General features: G+C 59.5%; 1 protein-coding gene across 1 annotated transcript; it reads right to left on the minus strand.

Moving 5' to 3' along the window:
* Positions 1 to 815: 815 nt before the first annotated feature.
* Positions 816 to 22,245, minus strand: LOC111155987 (family with sequence similarity 234 member A). Its single transcript, XM_022516493.1, has 12 exons — positions 22,117 to 22,245; positions 8,609 to 8,909; positions 5,834 to 5,950; positions 5,332 to 5,523; positions 4,389 to 4,519; positions 3,943 to 4,075; positions 3,596 to 3,728; positions 3,196 to 3,336; positions 2,823 to 2,898; positions 2,460 to 2,615; positions 1,942 to 2,044; positions 816 to 1,861 (listed from the first exon to the last, which is right to left on the minus strand). Exons 2-12 carry the CDS (start codon positions 8,871 to 8,873, stop codon positions 1,650 to 1,652), a joined length of 1,659 nt encoding a protein of 552 aa, XP_022372201.1. The 5' UTR covers positions 8,874 to 8,909; positions 22,117 to 22,245; the 3' UTR covers positions 816 to 1,649.
* Between the last annotated feature and the right edge of the window lie 1,738 nt (positions 22,246 to 23,983).

Genomic DNA, 23,983 nt, shown 5'->3' on the forward strand with positions numbered 1-23,983 from the left:
GAGACGGCGGGCAACGTCGTCTGCGCTCCGGCCGGACAGGGGTGCTCCAGGGGAGTCTGGACACGGAGTCCCGGGAGGTCCCGGGAGACAGGAGACTCCGGCATTCAGCACAGCGTGCCTGGCCAACTGAGGCCTGGGGCGCAGCAAGCCCGGCCGGGAGCAGAGACGTGGAGGGGCCGCAGGACGGCTGCCGCGTCCGCAGGTCCGGGCTGTACAGTGCCCAGCAGCGCGGCGTCTCCCAGGCGCCGCTCGAGCTCCGGCCTGTGGTCTCAGGACCTGCAGGGTGGGCCCTGGGAGGCCGAGGGGCGCTGCCGCAGTCCTGCTGGTCCGACGCCGTGGGCCGGGCAGCAGCTTCCACAGCAACCGGGGTCCTGCACCTGGCAGAGGGCTCCCCAGCCGCAGGCGTCTGTGCAGCTGGGAGACCGGCTTCTCCCGTCCAGAGGCACAGGTAGTTCGGGGGGCCTCCCTACACCACCAGCCTCCGCATGGGGGTCCCAAAGCTCTGTCTCCCCAAAGCACCACCCTCTGCCACTGGCCAGACTCCTGCCGCCTGCAGCTGCCCTTGGAGGACACGGGTGCTCAGGGACCCCTGCCTGTCCCGAGGGAGTGCACTCGTGTCCCCACGCCGGGTCCCTGACTTGAACCAGGGTGACCACGGAGGGATCCTTAAACCCGAGCTGCACTCAGAAGCCGTGCAGGAAGTCCTAGGGGCCCCATTTCTGACTGGGCGGGTAGAGGGTCCCCCACCTCTTCCAGAAGCCCGGCCAACACCACGTCCCCTTCCCCCTGCGGCGCAGGCACACGAGGCACACGTGTGCCCTTTCAGACAGTGCGAACCGTTTATTCTGGTTTCCTCCTGCGGTACCTGGGGTCGTCAGGGCACAGTGAGACACACAGAGCACCACAGCAAGGCACAAAGGTGAGTCCTGCATCACGGGACACCGACTGCTGGGGCGTCCGAGCACCAGGAGAAGGCCAGGCACGGGCCGAGGGTGTGGGGACCCCCGTGGGATAAGCAGCTCCAGTGTGTACGGACGGGGTGCACGCGGACCCCGAGTGCCCTCCGCCCAGTTCCTCAGGACAGCACACGCAGCCAACACAGGACGGAGACGCCCTGGGGGCACCCGTGAGCAGCAGGACAGCCTCGCAGTTGCACGGCAGCCCCCCTCCTCACGGGTATCAAAGGGGAACCCTAGGGCAAGCGTCCACTGCCCAGTACAGGGTGCCCCCTCCTTGCTCTGGGCCAGGCCAGGAGCTCTAGCTGCTGCCCCGAGGCCACCCCAGGCCAGCCACCTCGCAGGCCCCGGGGAATGTGCAGACAGGAATGAGCGAGGGGACTTCTCAGGACTGGGCGCTCTTCCCAAAGCCACAGTCCCTCCCGCTGGGTGTGGATGCGGTGAGGCTGGTGCCATAGGGCCCAGGGACACTGCGATGAGGACAGGTGGCCTTGAGTGTGACCCCAGTGGGGCAGAGTGAGGACCTGTGGGGATGTGCTGCGCAGGAGAGGGGCGAGGCCCGGGCATCCGCTCACCCATACACGTCCCTGCGTAGGACGGGGACCCCGGGGTCAGGAGTAGGGAATCAGTGCAACCAACGCCAGATCTGACGTCCCATGCTGGCAGCCCTCCACGTGTGTGGCCCACGGGCCTCTAGGCCTCACTCCGGTACCGCAGGCGGGAGAACCGGTCCCGGACAGCCTGGTCACTGTCGGGCCCGCCCTCAGCCAGCCGAACCACCCTGCTACTCGGGACCAGGTCCCGCACCTTGTGCTTGGCCACGGAGACCGTGCCAGGCGTGTCTGGGCTCGCGGGGCCTGTCAGCAGGACGCAGGCAGCATGGCGGCTCGGCTCGAACAGGACGGCTGTGGGAGACGTGGGCGGTCAGGGCGCTGGGACCGGCCAGATGGCCGTTGGAGCCCTAGCGCCCGGGAGCCACACTCACCTTGGAAGGCCACGATGTGGGCAGAGACGTTGGCCAGCTCCAGCAGGACGCCAGGCAGGGTCGGGTGGAACATGTAGAGGCTGTGCCGGGTGTCTCCGGGCTCCTGGAGCAGGAACGTGTGGTGGGGCACACGGTGCACCACGCTCGCCCCAGACCCTACACCCACGTGCCCAGGCCCAGGGCTGGGGCCAGGCTGTGCGTGCCCGCTCAGGACACCGGGCTGGCTGTGTCCACGGGATCCCAACTGTGAGTCCACCTTCTCCTCCTTTCCCCTACCCGGACCCTTATCACGCACGTTCCACCTGGAATTCTGCACCTGCCCTCCCCCACTGACCCCCACTTCTTCCCAGATCCCCAGCCTCCCTTGTGGTCCAGGGTGCCTCATCCCACCTGCTGTCCTATGGCTTCTAAGATGTGTGCACCCCCAGTCACCCAGTTAGCTCTCAGGAGCCTCAAGGCAGGACCCATGGCTAGCCTCTGGTCTCTGGCCCCGGCATGGGCGTTTGCCCTGCCCGTACTGTCTGGTTGGTGCCTGCTAGTTCGTGGAGGCCCCAGAAGAAGAAGGCAGAGCGGTGGTCTGCGGTTGGCAGGCTGGCGGACTGCGGATCCCCGGGGAGGCTCGGGAGGGCCTGGTTCCACAGGACAGCCCCGGTGCTGAGGTCCAGGAACAGGATCTGGGAGGGAGGGGATAGCACAGGGCGCACAGGCGGGACTTGCAGGGGCTTCATGCTCCAGCCCGGCCAGCCCCGAAGGAGCCGCGCCCTGAGGGCAAGCAGGCCCCTCCGGTGCTAGCCCGGCCTCCCAGTGCCGCCCCAGCTGCGTTCAGACGGGGTCCGTCAGCTATGAGCCCTGGTGGGGCTTCACAAGGGCGTGCAGCCAACCTGTCTGTCCACACTGGTTCCGTTCTCAACGACCACAGCCAAGGCGTCAGGTTTGTAGTGGCCAAGGATGGGTTTTCTGCAAGGAAAGGGCAGAAGAGTTCACACGGGCCCTCTGTGCAGAGATGCCCGGGGATGGGCACACCGGCCCCCTGCTCGCTGGCTGCACCCAGACGGGGCCTGGACGGGAAGCCGGGGCTGGGGGGAGAGGTTTCAGCAGCCCCGCTTGGGTGGCACAACACCAGGGCACAGGCAGGAAGCTTCTGGCCAACACACAGAGACCTCCCCTATCCGCATAGGCCTCATCCCAGGGCTGCCCGGGGACAGGCTGCAGGGCCGGCGTGTGAGCCTGGCCGGTCTCTGGAGGAGGACGCACCTGAAGACCTGGGCTGCGTGGAAGGTCCACCTGGGCGTCAGATCCTGCCCGTCGACCAGCACACAGGCCTCGGCACCCACCAGGAGGAGGTCCTCACCAGCCTTCCCTGGAACGTTCATCAGATAGCGGAGGGCTCCGGGGCTGAGGGGAGAGGACCGGAGGGATATCGCGGGGACGTGACCGCCTGCTGGGCCGAGCCGTCACCCCGTGTCCCCTGCTTCTCTGGTCTAGGGTACAAGATGCTGGCTGTGTGCAGACATGACGAGACACCCGCTGTTCAGTGGGCCCCCATGGGCTCTGTCCCAGCTTCTGTGGGGCTCCTCCCCGCGTCTGAGCCTGGCAGCAGGCAGGGCCGCGTCCCTTGGCCCCCTGCCCTGTGCAGTCCCCTGTCCGGACCGACCTGCGCCACACCGGCCCGGGGATGCTGGCATTCAGCGCGCCCTCCCAGCGCGGGTCTCTCTTCAGTGGGCTCCCGCTCCCGGTGGCCGTCTCATGGAGACCCTTCACAGAGCAGCCACAGAGGGAGCTTGCCGCTGGAAACACAGGGGACCCTGAGCCACTGCCGGCCGGGAGGAGGCCACCCATGGCTGCCGGAAGCACAACGCCCTCCCTGAGCCTTGGCCGCCGAGACCCTCTGGCTCTGTGGGCCTGGCGGTAGCGAACTTGTGTCCTCCCACGGTCCCCGGCTATCTCCCACTCCGCATTGGCTTCCACCAGACAGTCCCTGGAACGGCGGGTGCCACTTACCGCAAGGGAAAAGGATGTAGGGGGCACCGGCCTGGGTGACATGGACAAGGGAGCCCGTGGTCCCGCCCACACCGAGGCTGCCGCGGTGGCCAATCTGGCGTCCGGTGCTGCCTGAGTAGATGTAGCCGCCAACCTGTGACGCGGAGAGGGCGTCAAGACCGCCCGGTTTGAGGAAGAACGCCTGTGTGGACGCAGGTGTCCTCACGCCCTCCCAGCCTGCGGGGCCCCGCTCTCCGTGCTGTGGCCAAGTGCAGGCTCTGCTGTTCTCAGGGAGTTCCAGGAGCCGCCCCGGCGTGCTGGGCAGCAGAGGCCGGGAGCATGGCGCCCCGGGCACGTCCCCCGACCAAGGCTCAGACCCGAGCTGTGCCCAGGAAGTGAACGTGAATGAGGGGCAGAGAAGTGGCCTCGTGGTGAGTGGCCATGGCGACCTGGGAGGGGAGCGGTACCTCCTTCTCCTCCTGGGTGAGAACCAGCAGGTCCGGGGCCCCGTCCGCGTCCACGTCGGGCAGCTGGAGTAAAGAGCTCAGGACGGACGTGTTCCTTCCAAAGCTGCTGGGGTGGCTCCACAGGGTCTCCCCTAAAACCAAGCATGGCGTCACCAGGTGTTGGCGCCAGATCCCTCCGGTGTGGGCTGGCGACGGCACGGTGCCCACCCTGACAGATGGGCGTGCCTGCTGGCGGGAGGCCAGAGCCCAGCGCAGGTGCCCAGCACTGGGCGTTGAACAACGCTGTCACACGCCAGAGCGTGAGACCTGTGGCCTCTGGAACCACGAAGCTCCACCTTCCTGGAGAGTTTCTCCCGTTCGGCTCTACAACATCTCAGGGCCAACACGGACCCCCCAGCATGAGTGTAACACTGCCCGAGCCCCTCAGGACCCCTGACTGTTGCTGGAGTCACAGGGGGCCCTTCGGCCTCAGGGAGGCCCTGGGTGGGTCCCGTGCACAGAAGGTGAAAAGGAAGGTGCGTGCTCATGGCTCACCCACGAACAGCAGCCCGGACATAACCTTGCCCACACCCCTTCTAATATGAATGCCTCTTCTTAAAATATTTCCAGCCTGTTCTTTATTTTCTTCTATAACCTTAAAAGCATGACTGGTAAGGGACGTGCTGGTAATCTCCGCGCCTGGCGTCAAGGCACAGAATTCCTTAAGCCCCTGGTGTGGTCTGGGGGCTCCCCCACCCCCATCTCTGCAGGCCGCAAGCACAACAGAGCTGGGCGGTGACAAGACGGGGTGGGGGGGGGAGTGGGACTGCCAGGAGGTAGCACCCTTCCCTCCGATCCCTGGAACCTCTTCCCCACCGTGTCACGTGTCTGCCGGTCCCAAAAACACAGGCTGAACCTCCTCAGAGCGTCCTGGCGTGGGAGCTCCCCGGGGGGCCCCGCCTACCTGTGAACAAGTCCACGGCAACGAAGGAGCCGGGTCTGCCCACAAGGATGCAGGCAGAGGACATCCGGCCGCCCTGCAGCTGGGGGACGGAGCACTGCACAAGGGCTCCATCCTGGGCCGCGGGCCTCTCCCACAGCACGCTGCCGTTGGCCCCGGACACGGCGGCCACAAAGGTACAGGGGGAGTAAAAGCCTGGAGGGGAGAGACCCAGCTCTGTGGGGCACGCCAGCCCCTCCCCACCCCCGCTCCCAGGCCCAGCCCGGACCACTGGCCCCGTGGGGGACCCCTGGCTGGCCCCACGGTGTCGGGAGCTGTGGGGGGGGTGGGGGGCCCGGGTGCTGGGACCATGGCCTGCCCCCGTTTCTCTGTAGTCCTCCCAGGAAGGAGGGGCGACGTGCCTGTTTCCCGAAATTCACCCAACCACGTCCCCCAGAGACGGCAGAGGGAGAGAACCCCTCCACCCACAGCAAGTCCCTCCTTTCTCAGGTAAAAGCAAAATTACCTTCGTCGGTGCAGGACAAGTTGAAATTGTTGGAGCCGTTGGTGTTTTTGTAAAGAAAGAGAACATCCTGGATCCTGTCCCTGTTGATGTCTTCTGTAGCCAGAAAGTCATAGGTGACTGGAAGAGAAAACAGCAGAGTATTCTCCTCGGGCCACGCTGGACCCGTCCGCCGGGGCTCCCCGAGGGTGGGCGCCCACAGCTCCCGCTTCCCCACGAACACGGCAGGCGGCAGGACCGACAAACACACGCTCTGCACACCTTCTCTTCAGGAAGGGCCCCCCCACCCGTCTGGGCGCTGGGAGTCTGCACACCCACGCGTAAGGGTTGCTTCTCTCTTTCCTTCAAGGACTCAAAAGATAAACTCCAAGTCTGACGATCAAGCACTAGAGGGTGAAGCTAGGCTTCCCCCATATACAAAAACCAACGAAGGGGCGCCTGGGGGGCTCGGTCGGTTCAACGTCCAAGTCTGCTTGTCCCTCCCCCCGCACTCCTCCTCTCTCTCTAAAATAGACAAAATCTTTAAAAAGCAAAACAGGAATGAACTCACAGTGGATCAAAGACCCAAACTTAAGATCTTCTAGAAGCAAACAGAGACAAAAATCCTCATGACATTGGATTTAGTAAGGATTTCTTGGATGTGACACCAAAGGCAAGGCCACCAAAGAAATTTGGTGCACCAAAGAAATTTGGTGCACAAAGGCTTTAAATTTGGAGGGACTCAAAATTTAAAGCCTTTGTGCACCAAAGGACACTGTCTGGAGAGCGAAGAGCCGCACCACAGAACGGGAGAGAACATCTGCGAACCTGGCGTCCGACCAGGGACGACCCGGGGCAGAGAGAAGGCCGAACCGCTCCGCCGCAAAGACAGCCCGAGGCAAACACGGGCGAAGGACCCGCAGAGGAGTTTCTCCTATGAAGACGCATAAACAATCATGAAAAGACGCTCAACGCCACCATCCATTACGGAAACACAAGTCAAACCGGCAACGAGACACGACCTCGTACTCCTTTACCCACAGTAACTGGAAGAAGGGACTCGGGCCCCGACAGCCAGCTCACGGCATCATGCACGGGCGCCAAAAAGCAGAAACAAACCGCGTGTCCACGGACAGAGAGATGCGCCTCCAGAGGGCAGTCCACGCACAACACGGCTGCTGCCCCGCAGAGAGGAAGGAGGTTCGGGCGCGTGCCAGGTGCGGAGGAACGCGATCGAAACCGGCGGGACACACAGGGCAAGTCTCACGGGGACCTGCTTGTGCGGAGCCCCTGGAATTGGCCAGCTCAGACGAGCGTGGGCCAGAGCGTGGGCCAGAGGCTGCGGGGTCGGGAGGAGGGGGCTTGCGACGGTTCAGAGACAGCGGTGGCGGTCACACAGTGTTGCCCACGCACTGAGGCCCGGGAATTACGCTCTTTAATTCAATGTCCACGAAGTCCGTCTCACTAGGATTTAAACCGGAACTCAAACACCAGACTCGGGGCTTGCAGAATCATGGAGGGGAGAGCGCGGCAAGTCCTCTCCCTTGGAACAGCGACACGAGACGCCGCCGTCGGAAGCGGCCCGGCCAGGACTCCGGGAGCAGACCCCAGGCGCAGCACAGAGGGAGAAGACCAAGCCCCGGGTCGGGACAGGCGGCGTCCGGCGTCTTACGGTTCCTGCCGTTCTCGCCCCCATGGCAGGACACTAGACCGGGGGCAGGGCAGAGGCCGGCGGCCTCCCCGCCCAAGGGGGAGGACGGGACTGGCAGCCAGATGTCCAGGCGGACGGTGATCTCCCAGGCAAACGGAAGGCTGGCTCTGAAGCCAGATGTGGGCGGGGACACAGGGAGCAGCAGACCACAGCCGGGGACTAGTGGGAAAGTGAGCGGAGAGATCCGGAAAATGAGACGGTGAGAGCTCTTGCTCCTATGTCCCCACACAACCCTGGCAGCCCGCGGCTGCAGGAACCCCGAGGAGGAAGGCTGCTCAGCCCCAGAGAGAACCATGGGACACGCTGTCCCCGACAGACCGGTCTCCGTGAGAGAAGCCGGACTCAAAGATGCACGTCACATCTTTCCCTTTCTGTGACGTGTCCACCAAAGGCAAGACTGGAGGCAGAAGGCAGCAGGTGGCCGAGACGAGGGCGACCGCCTCCAATGGACTGGGCCGCTCCACAAATGGACTAAAAATCATCGAATCATACACCTAAAACAAGTGAGTATTTTGACATACCGAGTCAATAAAAGCTGCAAGCAATACACACAGAAACATCCATCATTCCTGTCTCAAAATGAAGCGTCAAGTTCTGAACCAAAGTGACAGTAAGGCTTAAACAAGAAAGGCCCTTCACGGCACAACCCGCGCACCGGCATGTGAAAGACCAGTTCCAAGGCCGTGGGCGCTGGCTCCCACTCTAGGATGACAAGGGTCCAGACAGAGGCCGACTCGGTGGCTCTGCATGCCGATCTCAGGGGGACAAACGGGTCTACTCGTCCTGCTGCGCCGGCACTCGAGGGGACCAGACGAGGCGGCCTGCAGTTCTCATGGCTCGCCACTGACCTCCCTCTCCCCAGCCCTCCAGCGGCTCTGCTTTATTTTAAAATCCCCAAACAGAACCAAATGAGCCCCATCCCTTTACGGGCACAGCCCATCCTTCCTAAAACGCAGAGCAGGCCACTGTGTTCCACTCTCCCTGAGACGCTGCCCGGCAGCTCCCCGACATCCCGAGACCGCGGACGCGCCATTGGCAGCCACGTGGGGCCGCGTCTCGTTCATGACCCCCCAGACGCCTGGACACACCTGCTGCGTTGTAGTCGACCCTCCACACCCCCTGGGACGCCGGCCGGTCCGGACACGGGATGATGAAGGAGACCACGAACACGACAAAAAGGCAGACAAACAGGGAAAGGAAGAAGGCCACCGTGCGGCAGCGGGACAGGCGGGGCTGCCCAGGCGAGCCCTTCGAGCTCTCCTCCGTCTTCGCCGGGTCTCCCACGTTCACCGGCAGTTTCTTGTCTTCATTCTTCAAGGGGTGGATTTCGGCCTCAAGGTCCTTGCTGTCCATCTTCACGTGCACATCCCAGAGCTGCACTCCCGGTCACTGTGTCAACAAAACAGGGACAGTCACACGGCGGCCGCCCCGACAGCCTTCCAGGGCTCTGCCGTTCCCGGGCTCCCCGCCTGGACGCGGCCACACCTGCGACCCTCAGCCCAGGAAGGAGACGCTCAGCCAACGGACGGCGTCACGGACGCTGCCCAAGAAGGTCCCTCTGTGACTGGCCAGCTGCGTGTGGGGACGGGCAGGCTGGGGACATGCGTGCCCTTAACCCCCAGTGCCTCCTGCCTGCTGACGGGGACCAGCCAAGGGAGCACAGGGCAGGGCTGGGCTGGCCGCGGCGGAGATAGAGCCACCGTGAAACATTAACTAAGCACCCCCACCCACAGTCTGGACACGCCCAAGCCATCGCCTCATGGGGACCCCCCCCAGAGGATCACAGGCCCCTGCCTCAGGTGAAGGCCGGCTCTGGCGTCCCTGCCCTGCCCCGTGCTCACTGTGTGAAATGAGGCGGACCCCTGGCCTTGACCGTGCCCCCCATTTCCTGACTGGGAGAAGGAAATCAGGATCTACTTGAAGGACCGCACGTGCACATCCACAGGAAGCACTTAGAGCAGCCCGTGGCCCGAGCCCTCAAACGCCAGCAGACTGTCCCCCATGAGTTGAGACGCGCTGGACGGCAGCGGAGGAGGTGGACGGCGGGGGGACGGGCCCTGTGTGAGCTCTGCCGGGAGCCCTGCTTCCTGCTGGCCAGACTCAGGGGAGGGATTTGGCGCCAACTGGAGGCACCACCTTGGAAAACGAGGCAGGGAAGGCTTCCGCAGATGGCCAGGCCACAGGACAGCAAACGTCTGGGTCCCTCCCTGGCAGCCGAAGACCAACGCCCCTCCTTGGGTTCCTTATTACACGAGAAAGACAGGGCTGTCTGCCTCACGTAAGGCAAGATACTGCTTATCCAGGTCCTTTTAAAACAGCCACGCCAGTGTACTAACGAATGGAACTTGTGTTCCACTGCGAGAATGGCAGGGACTATGTGGGTCTGAGTGAGTCGTAACCCTTGTCCACCTGAAAAGAAGGTCCACAGCTCATGACTTGGGGAACGGGGACACGCCAGGGATCAGACAGTGGTGAGAACCTGAGGAAGAGGCCAGCGGCTCAGAGTGGCCCCGCTAAGGACGGGTTAAGGAAGACGCAAGGAGACAAGAGACTGCTTTTTCCCTATAAACTTTTCACTCCCTAACTTCAACTATTTTTCTCTAATGATTTAGTTAAAGTGATTCATTTGAAGACCCGTGTGTAGCCTTCTGGGGTGCTCAGTCCATTGAGTGCCCACCTCTTTTTTTTTTTAAGATTTTTTTTTTTTTTAAATTTGACAGAGAGAGATCACAAGTAGGCAGAGAGGCAGGCAGAGAGAGAGGAAGGGAAGCAGGCTCCCTGCTGAGCAGAGAGCCCGATGTTGGGGCTCGATCCCAGGACCCTGGGATCATGACCTGAGCCGAAGGCAGAGGCTTTAACCCACTGAGCCACCCAGGCGCCCCGAGCGCCCACCTCCTGATTTTGGCTCAAGGTCATGATCTCAGGGTCGTGGGATTGAGCACCGTGTCCGGGAAGTCAGAAAAGGTGTGCCCGTCCACGGTTAAGGAGTTGGACGCGGAGATCAAACCGTGACTCATGACCAGGGACCTCATTAAACCCAAGCACCTGACGTGGGGTGCGGAGCTGGGGCAAGGGTGTCTGGACCAGCAGCTGGGGGAAGAGCCGTAGCGAAACCAGGGTCAGGTTCCACCAGCGGGCAGGCTGCTTGGTCGGCGACTAGACACTACGTCCCCAAGGAGAGGGTGTCGGGTGCGTTGAGAACACGTGCGTTCCTCTGGCAAAGGAGGGGAAACGGAGAGTCAGAATGCAAAGTTGCTCATCTTAAAAGCTCTTTCTTGGGGTGCCAGGGTAGCTCACTCACTCAGGCTGTGGGACTGAGACCCCTGGGCTCCTCGCTCAGCAGGGACTCTGCCCCCACCTCACACATGCCCTCGCTCTTTCTCTCTCCAACGAATAAATAAATAAGATCTTTCTTTTTTTTTAAGATTTTATTTATTTGACAGAGAGATCACAAGCAGGCAGAGAGGCAGGCAGAGAGAGAGGAAGGGAAGCAGGCTCCCTGCTGAGCAGAGAGCCCGATGCGGGGCTCGATCCCCGGACCCTGAGATCATGACCTGAGCCAAAGGCAGAGGCTCAACCCACTGAGCCACCCAGGCACCCCTAAGTGAACATTTTTATTTTAGTAGTCACATGTATGTATTTTAAAGGTGTATTTATTTGGGGGGGAAGTGGCATGCACACACGCAGGGTGGGGGCCACTGTTTATCTTCCAATTACAGATACGGGCTTGGGTCCCCGCATGGGGCTCCCTGCTCGGCGCGGAGCCTGCCTCTCCCTCTCCCTGTGCCTGCCGCTCCCCGCTTGTGCTCTTGCTGGATGGCACACTCCCCGACCGCTGCCCGGCCTCTCGGAGCCCTGGCAATCACAGGTCGCCGTTTCTAACACTCTCATTTGAGAATGTCGCAAACAGAATCACAGCGCAGGGACTTTGAAATTGGCTTTTTTCACTCAGCACGACACCCCGAGGTCCATCCACATTGTCTGTTAACAACTGTCACCAATTTTTGGCTATTTATAAAGTCACTGTGGGGGCGCCTGGCTGGCTCGGCTGCTGGAGTGCGCGTTCTTCATCTCGGGGTCATGCGTTCAAGCCCAAAGCTGGGGGCAGGGACTACTTACAACAAAAAGCCCTGAACGCAGCCAGTGTGAAAACACGCGGCAGACTTTTGTACGGACACGGGTTTCACTTCCCCGGGATACATGCCCAGCACTGTGGCGGCTGAACGGTACGGCAATCACGTGTCTACTTCTTATTAAAAATTTTAAAGATTTTATTTGTTTACTCGTCAGGGACAGAGCGAGCACAAGCACGGGGAGCAGCAGGCTCCCCGCCGAGCAGGGAGCCCGACACGGGGCTCATCCCAGGACCCTGGGATCAGGACGTGAGCCGAAGGCAGACGCTTCACCGACGGAGCGTCCCGCAAGTCTAGTTTTTAAGGAACCTGTAGCTCTGTTGCTCGTCATGTACATATTAAGGGTTGCTGGGACCCCTTTACCGTCACAGTCCTCCCTCCGTCCCTGCTCCTCTGCCTGCTCCTGAGTCTGCGCGGACAGTCACATCGTTCATCTTCTTTCGATTAAAGCTTGCATGGCTTATCTTTGTCCATCCTTTTACTCTCGACCCATCTGTATCATTAAATATGTATAAAGTATTATCCATATGTGTACACACAGATAGGTACTTTTTAAAAAAGATTTTATTTATTTGACAGAGATCACGAGCAGGCAGAGAGGCAGGCAGACAGAGAGGAAGGGAAGCAGGCTCCCCGCTGAGCAGAGAGCCCGAGGCAGGGCTCCATCCCAGGACCCTGGGATCATGACCTGAGCCGAAGGCAGAGGCTCAACCCACTGAGCCACCCAGGTGGCCCCGTCTTTTTTCTTCCTGACATTCCAAGACCCCTTCTTGTCCCATTTCCTTTCTGTTTCCAGAACTTATTTAAGTCATTCTTTTAGAACAGGTCTGGGGCAACAAACTGATTTTCTGCCCCGTGATAACGTCTGTTTCTCCACTGTTCCTGCAGAATCCTAACACCGCCGCTGGGGTCCGGGGCTTGGCCAGGCTTCCACCCCGCCTCCGGGCCCCCTGGTTTCCACTGGGACGGTTCTTCCCTGTACCCAGTCAAGAGGTCAGTGTCTCTCCTGATGCCTTTACATGTTTGTCTTTGTCTTTAGTTCTCAGATGCTTCCTTCTCTGCGGTTTGCTCCGGTTCCTGAACCTGTAAGTTTATGTCTTTTACCAAGTCAGGGGTATCGGCCGCCATTACTGTGGTTTCCTGGAGCAGCGGGAGCACCCGTGTGAGCCCCAGCCCGGGTCGCAGGGACGCCGCGGTCAGACGCCGGCTTTGGTCAAACTCCAGCTGTGCGGTGTCCTCCGTTTCTTCCCTGGTGGCTCCAGTGTGTGCGTATTTAAACAGAAGACGTGAGGGGCATCTGGGGGGCTCAGGGGTTGAGCAGCCAAGCTCTTGATTTTAGCTCAGGTCATGATCTCAGGGTCCTGGCATCGAGCCCCGCGTCAGGCTCTGTGAGGACCATGGAGAGTGCTTGGGACGCTCTCGCTCTCCAAAATAAATAAATAAATAAATAAATAAAATCTTAAAGGAAAAAACAGACTCTCTCTTCCCCTTTTCCTGGGCCCCTCTCCCCCACCCCGCTTGCCCTCTCTCCCTCTCAAATAAGTAAATAAATAAAAATAGAAGTGAGTTGATTAAAGTACTCAATGAAATGATTAAAAACTATTTAATTTGAAAATTTTATGTACTTATTTGTCAGAGAGAGAGAGCACACGCACCAACGGGGGAGCGGCAGAGGCAGACGCCCCACGCAGTGGGGCGCCCGCTGCAGGGACTCAGGACCCCCGGATCAGACCCTGGGCCAAAGAGCCACCCCGGTGCCCCGTGGAGCTTCATAGGTAATCTGCGGAGACGGTGAGCGAGTGAGGCCTGGAGGGGCTGCTCCCCATGGCCTGCGGCCCAGAGAAGCGGGAACACCTCCCCTGTTGCCCGTCCCATCGAAGACCTGCTGTCCCAGAACCGTCCCCATCCCGAGTCTGCGCTGCCACACCTCACCCCTTTCCGACACGGAGTCTTGCAAGTGTCCGGAGAGCAGCTGGGAGAAGCCGCATCAGGTGATTTTCTCCCCCTGCACTTACTGTGCGGCTCCCGTGGGGGACAGCGCCTTCGGGGGCCCCGGAAATCCTAACCCTAACACTTTCCCGGAGCGCAGTCAGCCTAGAACATCCCTCCCTTTCACAGCCCACAGCATATGCATCTGATTTACGAAGACTTTTCTGATTTTTCTAACCAAATGTGACCCAAAGCCAGTCAACATTTCTGGCTATTTGGGGGGTGGGGGTAGAGACATCAGAGTTGAGGGACACTGATTTCCCCCTAATCTAAGTCACAAGAAGGGCACAGTGCAGGGGAGTGGCTGGGCCTGGAGGCTCGCCCCGAATCTGGAGCACCTTGTCCGTGTTACCAACCTGGCCTGTTTGCCAAGTTCCTACTTGCCCCAGAGGTTAGGTAGAAAGGGATTTTGTAGGGAAGAGACTGGACAGTATCCAGACTGATGAGAACCACACCAGGGACATGGGTGGCCATCCAGGGACACTGGGTGGCCAAGACCACAGCAGAGACCACCCCCACAGGAGCAACCACCTTGGACAAGGCTCCTGGGCCCCTAGACCCTGCCTCACTCCCCACGGCCTCTTACAGTGGGCTCCTGCCAGGACAGGCTGGGCACCCCCCCAGCTGTGGGCTCCCCAACAACCCTGTATCCTCAGGAGGGGCTTTCCAGGTGCGGCCGGTCCCCTTCCCTCACCCATACCTTCACCCCACGCTCCAGAGAAGTCTGGAGATGGCAGCAGACGCATAGCACAAGTCCTACAGAAAGAGAGCAGACGCTATCTGGAAGGAGAAGCTTCTTTCAAAGGTGGAGAAATACCATGAAAGTGTTAGCACCTGGGCTTCCTAGTCCTGCTGCTGGAGCTGCCTGGTTTCCTCAACACACTGGGGTCCACGGTGAGCAACACCGAAGGCCACGGTCCACCTCCGGCGAAGTCTGGCCTCTTAGCGCTGTTTTTATATTGGGGTCAAGAATAAGCAATTCTGAGAAGTAACATACTAAATTCTTCTTTGTAACATCTCTGAAAATTCAAAAGGCTTCGAACGGGAGGGGTGGCGTAGGACGGGTCCACGCAGAAGAGATAGGAGCAGCCACTGCGGCTTCTGGAAGAACCGGCCTCTCTGGGAGGGGGTCACGTGCAGAGTGACATGGGGACCAGGCCGCTGCGACCCTGCTGCCTGAGGACTAGAGGCCGAACCCGAATGCCGACTTCTGGCTCTGGCCCCATCCCTGCAGGAGTGAACTGTCCCTGAGTGCTTCTGTATGAATCACTGGCTCCCTTCAATTACTCTTCATTTCTTTCTTCTTATTTTTTTAATCATTAATAGAATTCCAAGACTTTGTCCCGGTGAAAGTAACCATCGCCTCCCTGGGAAGGGACAGCAAGGTACCTCTGGCAGCTCTAGAACCAGAGCTGAGGGGGTCAGGGGTGGGCGGGGTGGGTGCAGGACATGGGGGAGGGGCGGCAGTAAGGGATGGGGGGAGGGCAGGGAGGAAGGGCGCGGAGATCCTGCGGGTCAGCTGTGCATCTGACTGCATCTGATCGCCTCTGCTCGCACTGCTGACAGCAGATGCTCCCGAGATAAAATCTCCTCCAGGGAGACCCACGTACAAATGAGGGCAGGTAGGAACCGGTGAGACGGGAGGGTGGGCTGTCTGTGCCAAGGTCGACTTCGTGCTTCCGATAACGTGTACGGTTACGTAAGACATCTGAGCGGTGCGAGGACAATCCGCACAATTTCTGTAACATCTCGAGAGTCTATAATTAGTTCAAAATAAACAGCAGAAAACAGAAAAGAGAAAAGGAAAACCTCTGGCGAGAGGGTGTGGCTTGGAGCACGGACGGAGCTGGGAGGAAGAACCAGCTTCCCCCCAGGCGGCCCTGGGTGAGGCTTCCGCTCCTGTGGTGTGAAGCTCTTTTGTTCCGAAGGCAGGAACTCTGTGTGCTTTGTTTTGCCCGTTTTTTTGGCAGAATATCAACAACAATGGAGCTCCGTGGTCACTTGAAGTCATTTTGCAAGAACCGCCAAACCCGGGGGCTACAACTCTCTATTCCAAGATAACCACCAGCTTTCTGAAAACCACACCTAGCAATCATTTCCCTTCCGACCGTGGAAAAGAAAAATGACAGTTCTTCCGGCATAACTGGCTTTTAATGATACTGCGGAACCCGGTAGCGATCACTCAGGGTCACGATGCCCAAGGACACCGCCATAGGGGCGCCTGGGTGGCTCCCTTGTTTTGCTGGGGTCATGATCCCTGGTCCTGGGATCAAGCCCCAAGTCGGGCTCCCTGCTCAGCGGGGAGCCCGCTTCTCCCTCTGCCCTTCCCCCCTGCTTGTGCTCTATCTCTCAAATGAACAAAATCTTTTTTTTTTTTAAAGATTTTATTTACTTATTTGACAGACAGAGATCACAAGTAGGCCGAGAGGCAGGCAGAGAGAGAGGAGGAAGCAGGCTCCCCGCTGAGCAGAGAGCCCGATGCAGGCCTCGATCCCAGGACCCTGAGACCATGACCTGAGCCGAAGGCAGAGGCTTCACCCACTGATCCACCCAGGCGGCCCTCAAATGAACAAAATCTTAAAACACAAACAAAAACAGAACCCCAAACAAGCTAAGTTTCCTCAGTCCTATTGTTAACCTAACAGGACTCCTGAGCAGGCACCCAGAGTCAGTACTTGTGACTCTCCCACGACTTACTTGGGTTTCTCAGGGCTCTTTCTGGGGCCAAACGAGAAAACCTTGCACAGAACGGTCACCAAGAAGGTCTTTCCAGATGAAGCCCACCCCTGGCTTTTCCAGCTTCGCCTACTGCCTGCGAACACTTCTCACCTGACGCGAAACCGCAAGGTGAGCAAAGTGATCCTCTGCTTGGCGGGGGTGTGTCTGGGAATGGGAAATGAAATTATCCTGGGCCGGAAGCGGAGGGTGGGGGGGTGTTCCGGACTCACCAGGGCCATCCTCAGGAGCAGGGTCGGGGCAGGGCTCTCAGAGCACGGGAGGCGGTGCTGGGTGGAGGTCTGCACCCAGGACAGCGCGGAACTGTCCCCCCAGGGGCAGACCTTACCCTCCTGGCGAGGACTCCCGGACACCATGGGGCACCTGGCTCAAGGCCATTGGTACCACGTGCCGACCCGGCCCACGGAGAGGCTGAGAACTCAGCATCCAAGATTCCTCCCCGAAGTAAACCTGAAGGTCTATGAGTGGTTGGCCGATTTCCCCCTTTGGTTTCACATTCTAACTTTCCCCATAAAAAGGGAATGAGAGGAACGTGAAAGGTATTTTGCCTCTAAGAGGACCACAAAACATCTGAAACCCTAACCCGGACATCGGGTGTGCTTAGGCATTAGCCGTCCTCTGCCAGCACAGGAAAGACCCAGAGGGCGGGTCACGTACCCCCACGTACCAGAGGCTTCTCCAAGCCCTACCCGGGCGCACGAGGCTCGCCCGCGGGTCCGTGACACGAAACGTGAGGAGCAGGAGAGGAGTCCTAGAGGAGTGGTGACACTCGTTAACACCAGTCAGTACCTCTGATAGGAAAACAGTCTGGATTCCTGTGCGTGGCAGTAAATGGGCACTTTCCAGCTACCAAGATGGAATGAAGAGCCTTTCACTGAACATTAAAGCTGTTACACCGTAAGAGGTGAAAAGGCCTTGAGGTAAAGAGACTTCCGTGCAACCCCCTTTCCGGTCAGTTCCCACAACTGGGGTCGCCAGGACAGAAACAGACCCGGGGTCACAGGATGCTGAGACAGTCACTGACTGGGATTTTCTCCCATCAATTCCGAGTCATCAATGGCAAAACGAAACGTCCACTTTTTAACTTAATGTCAAAAAGCAAAGAAACGGAGAGAAATGTGGCGGAGGAGAAAGAAAATGCATGAAAAGATGGGACCCTAAGGATGTCTGGAGAGACAGCAGCCCGGAGCTGGCGGGCGTGATTCCCAGGCAAGCTGGCGCCCAGCTGCCGTGGGTGTGCCCGCTCAAGGCCACACCAGCCCTCCGCGTGGAAGGGAGGAAACGCCAGTCCCGGGGAAGGATCAAATGGAACACGCTGAGGCAGGTCGCCCACATTTCAAGGGGGCAAGAATGCTACAGCGTCTGTGGAAGATGCATCGCCTGTCTCTCGGAGGCCCTTTCTCCAAGAGCGGTTTGCTGAGTCAGAGACCACAGAAAATGTAAATTAGAAAAGTGTCATCCTAATTGTTAATGGACTAAGAAAGTACAAAAGTTCTGGCAAGGGCAGAAAGAAAACTGGCAGGAGCCAACTGGCGATTCTACCTACATTATGGAAGCAGAGGGTCTAGTTTTTTAAACTAAAACTCGATCTTTTTTTTTTTTTTTTTAAAGAAAAGATCACTGCGGGGTACTTTGATAAGAAATCCCCTCCTAACTTTTAAAATTTGATTTTTACAGCATTCTTTTCAGGGAACTTTCAGACTGAGCGCCACTGTCCTCTCTCCTTTGGGGCCACATCCGCACAGACTTTAGGGACTATGGCCGCCAGCCGGCGGACCGGTGTGCCCACGGTTTTAAGAATGTCTGTCACACGAGGAGCCCTGTGTCGAGGCCGGGAGCGGCCGAGTCTTCCCACGGCAGTCCGACTCGAGGCATTTCAGAGGCCCGCGGAAGGTGCCAGCAGGCAGCCCTGGACTTCTGGCCAAGCAGAGCAGAAGCCAGACAACCACGGCTACAGTGTTCTGTTGTTTACAGATGAAAACTGTTTCTTCTCTTCCCCAAGAAAATCCTCTGAAGACAAAGAACAGGCCCTTCGCCATCTGTCACAGGAGAACAAATCTGAAGGTCACGGCTCCCGGACGAAGGCCACGCGGTCAGCGCGCACAGACCTCGGCACACAGGCTGCTGCCTTCACCAAAATGCAAAGGGGAGCCTGACGGAGGGTGGTCCGCCACCCCCCAGGTTTAAGACCATCTGTGCACATCGGACGGTAACTACTACAGAATCACTCGTACCGTTCGTCCGGAAAACAGCACAGAGCAGCCTCTTCCCTGAATTCTAAGGCAGATTTTATTTCCTTCGGCTGCTACGCCAGTGCTCGACGAGAAGCGTTACTTCTTGTCCCTCCGTTAAGGGAAGGGTGTGGAGGTGGGGCAGCAGGAGTCCTTGAAGAGATGAAGTGCGACCCCGAGTCCCTCACGTCTGACCGAATCTGCAAGACCTGCAGGACTTCACGTCACTCACTGGTCACCATGACTTGTTTTTTTACAACCTCTTGTCACGTAAATGTTTAAATATCCTCAAGAGGACGGCAACCCTCTTGGGTCTCCTCCCTCCCCGGGAGCTCACCTTGCCTTGCTGCCCACCCAAACAACAGAAAAGTAAAAAGTGTTTGTAGGAGCAGAGGCCCGCAGCCCCGTGTGCCCATCGGCGGGCTCGACGATCACCGACCCAAGGCTGGCCGCGCGCTGTGCCCCACACCCCACCTCCGAGCTTACAAAACCGTCCGCTGGAGAGGCCCGTGGCTCTGCTGGTGTCCTTTGGGGAGCAGCACTCCTCTTCTCTTCCTCCTCCTCCTTTTTTGGGAAATCACATCCGAACAAGCTAAGCTCCATTAAAAATTTTATAGGGTGGGGCCAAAATTCATTAAGTGTATAAAGACCAGTTTTGAGCGAGATTAGAGTACGTTCTGAGACATCCAACAAGTGCTGCGGGCTCGACCGCGCGCCCCTCTGCAGGTTGCCCCCTGCTTTAGGTGACGGTCCCACAACTTCTCACCCGGGCTTGTGCAGCCCTCTCCAGCTGTCTTTCCTGGGTGCTGCAAGAGGCAGCTCTCTCAAGCATCTCCTGAAAATGTCCTTCCCTGCTTACAACCCCTGAATGATTCCTCAGGACTTCAGAACAAAAGCTCAGACACCTCCAGTCCAAATCCTACGTCCCGAATCTGTTCCCCAGTCACACTGCTCATCTGTGCACACCGTTTCTCGGTCCTTCCTCCTCCAGTAACCCCAAGTGCTTTCAGAACCCGCTCTACCTGACCTCCCCATCGCTCCACTCAGTCCTCACTGAGCCACTGCTGAGACCGACCCCTAGACTGAGAGGGGCCCGAGGGCCTACACTCGTTTTTATTGCCTTTGTTTTTTTGTAAAATAAACACATTCACAGGTCTGAGTAAATGTCCACATCTTGCTCTGCTCGAGTTTTCTTGGAAGAGTAATTGTTAATGGAGTTACTAACCGTTGCTTTGAAATCTACAGCTTGCAAAGGCAGCTGACTTTTAAAACCTGATTTTAAATAATGGTATAAATCACTTGTAGGGGGTCACTGTGACTTCCTGACATCCATTCTCTCCAGGAACAGCACCTTAACTTCCCTCGAGGAAGTGCACTTTCCTGCGTGCCCAATGTAGTTCTGGTGGGACTGACTCATCCCCACTTAGGGGAAGGCTCCCTACCCTGGTCTAGCTAACTGATTAGACCCCAGATAAGTATTAGGCCCAGAATTCACCTGGAATGGCAGGGACTAGGCTACTCTTCTCCCGCAGGAGTGGTTTAAAACATCTCTGATTTGCCAATAATGCTGACAAACAGAATTCTGCAGAAGTCACAGAATCAGAATCCTAAGCCAGGTCACAAAAAGCACTGTGGCTTCCAGTCTCCTCCCCCTCATCTCTGATTCCTCACTCTGAGGAAGACCACCACCACATGAAGGCCGCACGGAGAGGCCTACCAGGCAAGGAAATGAGGCCTCCTGCCAACGGTCTGCAGGAACTGAGGCCTCCAGTCTCTGGTCCCCTGAGTGTGCCATCTGGAACTGGACCCAACAGTCCCGGTCCAGACCTCAGATGACCACAGCCCCAGCCAAACTTTTGGTTGGAACCAGGTCAGTCTCTGAACCACAGTCACCTCACCAAGCTATCCCTGAACTCCAGACGGGCAGCAATGGAGATGATAAATGTTGGATGTTTGGGGCACCTGATGGCTCAGTTAGTTAAGTGTCTGATGCTTGATTGTGGCTCAGGTCATGACCTCCGGGGTATGACATCAAGCCCTGCGTTGGGCTCCATGCTGGGTGGACAGCCTGCTTGGGACTCTCTTTCACTCTCCCTTTGCCTCTTCCCACCTCTAAGAAACAAATAAGTAATAAATGCAGGATGTTTCAATCCATTGGTCCCCCACCCCCACCCCGGGTATCATGACCTGCGGCCAAAGGCAAACGCTAAACGCACTGAGCCACCCAGGTGCTCTAACCTATGAATTTTGGTGTTGATTTTTACGCAGCAGCAGATAACTAAATAGGTAGCCGGACGGAGGTAGGAACCCAAGGTAAAGGGCCAACCCAGAAGCAGGGCAAGAGGAGGTATGTGAAGGATGGGGGTCCAACAAGCCCTCCTCCCCACACCCCTACCAAGTCCTGAGGACTTCATTTAAGGCACTGGTCCCTCATATTCTTGGTCCCGTGAACTTACCCGTATGAAAGCCAGCAGGACCCCCCAGAGGCTGAGTTACTTTTTAATGGCTTCTCAACACTTGAAGCCAAAAGCACTCCAATCCTGAAACCAGGTCCAGAGAACTGGTAAAATGCACGAATAAATGTCCACGTGATAATCACTTCCGTCTCACCGTTCCCTGCCCTGTGCTCGGTCTTCAGCATACTCTGTCTACATACACACATTTACAGATTTTGTGTATTTGTCAGAGAGGGAACGCAAGCAGGGGTAGGTGGAGAGGGAGAGGGAGAAGCAGGCTCCAGATTGAACACGGAGCCGGACGCGCGGCTGGATCCCAGCACCCTGAGACCATGACCTGAGCCGAAGGCAGCTGTGTCACAGACCGGGCCGCCCAGGCGCCCCGCAGCCTCGGGGTTTCGCTTATTCTCTGCACCTCCCACTGGAATGGGGCTCCCCGAAGACAGGGATCCTGACCCGCGGGGCGCTGCTTCCAGCTCCTAGAGGCGGGCCTGGATCCCAGCGGTGTCGGGGCTCGCTGAGTCGGCCGAGCTGGTCCAGCTGCTCCGGAGAACCGCGGCGAAGGAGGGAGAGCCTGCAGCGCGGGGATGGCGGCGGCGGAGACCTCGCCGGCCGGTACCCGGGGAGGGAGGACTGGCCACCGAGCTCCCGGGCGGACATCCCTGGGCGTCTACGGAACTGGGTTAGGAGCTGCGGTTAACTAACTGCAAACAAGGAGTCGCCTACTCGGTAGGTCCTCGGTCCGCTCAAGGTCAGACTCTCCGTCGGGTCACTGCCGGTCAGTTCCCAGGGGCCCGGGGCTCCCGGACAGCCGCCTCTCCGCGCCCGTCCCAGCTCCGCCGCGCCCCCGTCGGCGGTCCGTGCCGCGGGCGGGCAGGCGTCTGCCGGCCTCTGCGTGCTCCGCCGGCTCAGCGCCCCGAAGGCAGCGCGGGGGCAGGACGCGAGCCCCGAACGCCTTCCCGCGCACACCCGTGTGGGCACCACCCCGCGCAGCAGCGCGCTCGGGGGACCAGGGCAGCCGCTCCGGGCGTGGACGGCGGGGCCGGCTTACCTGCTGCGCGGCCAGCGCGGGCGGGAAGCTCCCACCGGGCACGTCCGTCGGTGCGCACCCGGGCCGGAGCCGACCTGCGGGGGCTGGAGGGCCGGCGCGGCGGGCAACCGGGGGGCGCGGTCTCGCGGGGCGGCCGTGTCCCCGCGGCCCGACCGCCCACGCGCAGAGGAGCGGTCGCGAGCGGAGAGGTGGGGCCCCGCGCGAGCCCCGTCGCGAGCGCGCGCGAGGAGGACGAGGCCGCGCTCCCGCACCTGCCGCCGCGCCCTCGGCCCCGCCCCCGAGCGTCACTTCCGGCCGGCGGGGGCGGGGGCGGAAAAGCGCGCGGGAGCGGCGGCGTCCGGGCCGGGAGCCCCGCTTGCGGAGGGGGAGGATGGGCTCCGCTGGGGGCGGTCCCCGCGGCCACGTGCCGCCTCCCCGGGCTGGCCGCGGCGGCTCCCCCTGACGCGCCGCTTCCGGCCGTGGGTCCGTCATTGCGCTGCGCGCCCGGTCCCGCCTGCGCGGGCGGCGTGTGTGGCAGCCACCGCGTCTCTGGGGCCCCTTCCCGCCCTCACCGCAGTGAGACCGTTGGCTGGTCCTGCGCGCGGTCCGAGGGCCCCTTCTCGCCCTCATACGCCGCACATGTGCCCGGGGCAGTTGCGGTTCCCGTCCGAACGCCCAGTTTCTGGGTCGGCGTGGCCTTGGCCGAGGGCGGCGTACAGAGGCCGCGGGCCGTTCTTCATGGTAGTTCCCGGCAGTGCTCACGCCGCGGGTCGGCGCAGTCTCCCCCGCTAAGGGCCCCTGCGACGTTGAGAAGAATGGGGTGTACGGGAGCGTCTGTGTTCGTGGTGCGCACGCGCGGGCTGTCGGGGTGTCTGGACCAGACCAGGCGGCCTGCTGACCATCCCACCGTCCTAGTGATGCGCGGCACGAGTCCCCACAGCCTTCACCCCCAGGGAGACACAAGGAGGCCTGACCCGCGTGGCCCAGCAGAACACACGTGAGGGGTGCACAAAAGGGACTGTTCTCTGCTTACGGGGGAAAGCGGCAGCTGTCCCTCTCCCCTCTTTAAAGGGTCTCCCCGCTCTAGTTCTTCAGTATGTTAGTGAGTTTCTCCCGGGGCCCCACGGCCCCAGCGCCTCTTGGCTGGTGTCCCCAAGCTCCGGGCCTCCCTCCTTGAACTGTGCGTGCCTGCGACGGGAACGCGTGCTGCCCGGGGCCTAGGCGCCTACCGCAAGGGCGGAATCCGTGGCCCTCTCTCTCCCGAGAGAAGCGAAGCGACCCTTCCGGACCAGAGCAGCCGGCTGCACAAGCAGACGGCTGCAGATCTGATGCCGTCGGAGGTGAAGGGTCCGAGCGAGCCGGGGCTTTTTACAAAAGCACGGGGAAGCGGGGTGTCCCCATCGCTTCTGTCTGCATCTTCAACCTGTCGGTGCCTCCCTGCTCTCCCCGTTTCTGTGGCGGTACCGCATGCTCTAAATCACGACGTCCTTAGAGTAATTCGGGGATGTCTGCTGGGACAGGTGTCTCCACCTTTCCGTTATGTTGAAAAGCTGTGGCCATTTACTCTCCAGTGACATTTTACAACCAGGCCAAGTTTCACCAAAACAAACCCATAGGGGCCTTTATTTTTTGTTTGTATTTATTTATTATTATTTTTTAAGATTTTATTTACTTGACAGAGAGAGGAACACAAGCAGGGGGAGTGGGAGAGGGAGAAGCAGGCTTCCCGCTAAGCAAGGAGCCCCATGCGGACTCGATCCCAGCACCCTGACCTGAGCTGAAGGCAGACGCTTAATCCACTGAGCCACCCGGGTGCCCCTATTTATTTTATTTTATTGCAGTTTGGTCTCAGTAGAATAGTAAGGTCTCGGAACCTAGAGCAAAATCA

This window comes from Enhydra lutris, unplaced genomic scaffold, assembly GCF_002288905.1.
Source record: "Enhydra lutris kenyoni isolate GAN:26980312 unplaced genomic scaffold, ASM228890v2 scaffoldscaffold45, whole genome shotgun sequence".
NCBI classification, from domain to species: domain Eukaryota; kingdom Metazoa; phylum Chordata; class Mammalia; order Carnivora; family Mustelidae; genus Enhydra; species Enhydra lutris.

Excerpts from the sequence above, each read along its gene's own strand:
- LOC111155987 (XM_022516493.1), bottom strand. The coding sequence starts at position 8,873 with ATGGACAGCAAGGACCTTGAGGCCGAAATCCACCCCTTGAAGAATGAA. Across the intron at positions 5,951-8,608 it reads GGTCGACTACAACGCAGCAG|TCACCTATGACTTTCTGGCT; the intron begins GTGTGTCCAGGC and ends TTTCTCTTCCAG. Across the intron at positions 2,616-2,822 it reads GAACCAGTGTGGACAGACAG|ATCCTGTTCCTGGACCTCAG; the intron begins GTTGGCTGCACG and ends CCTCCCTCCCAG.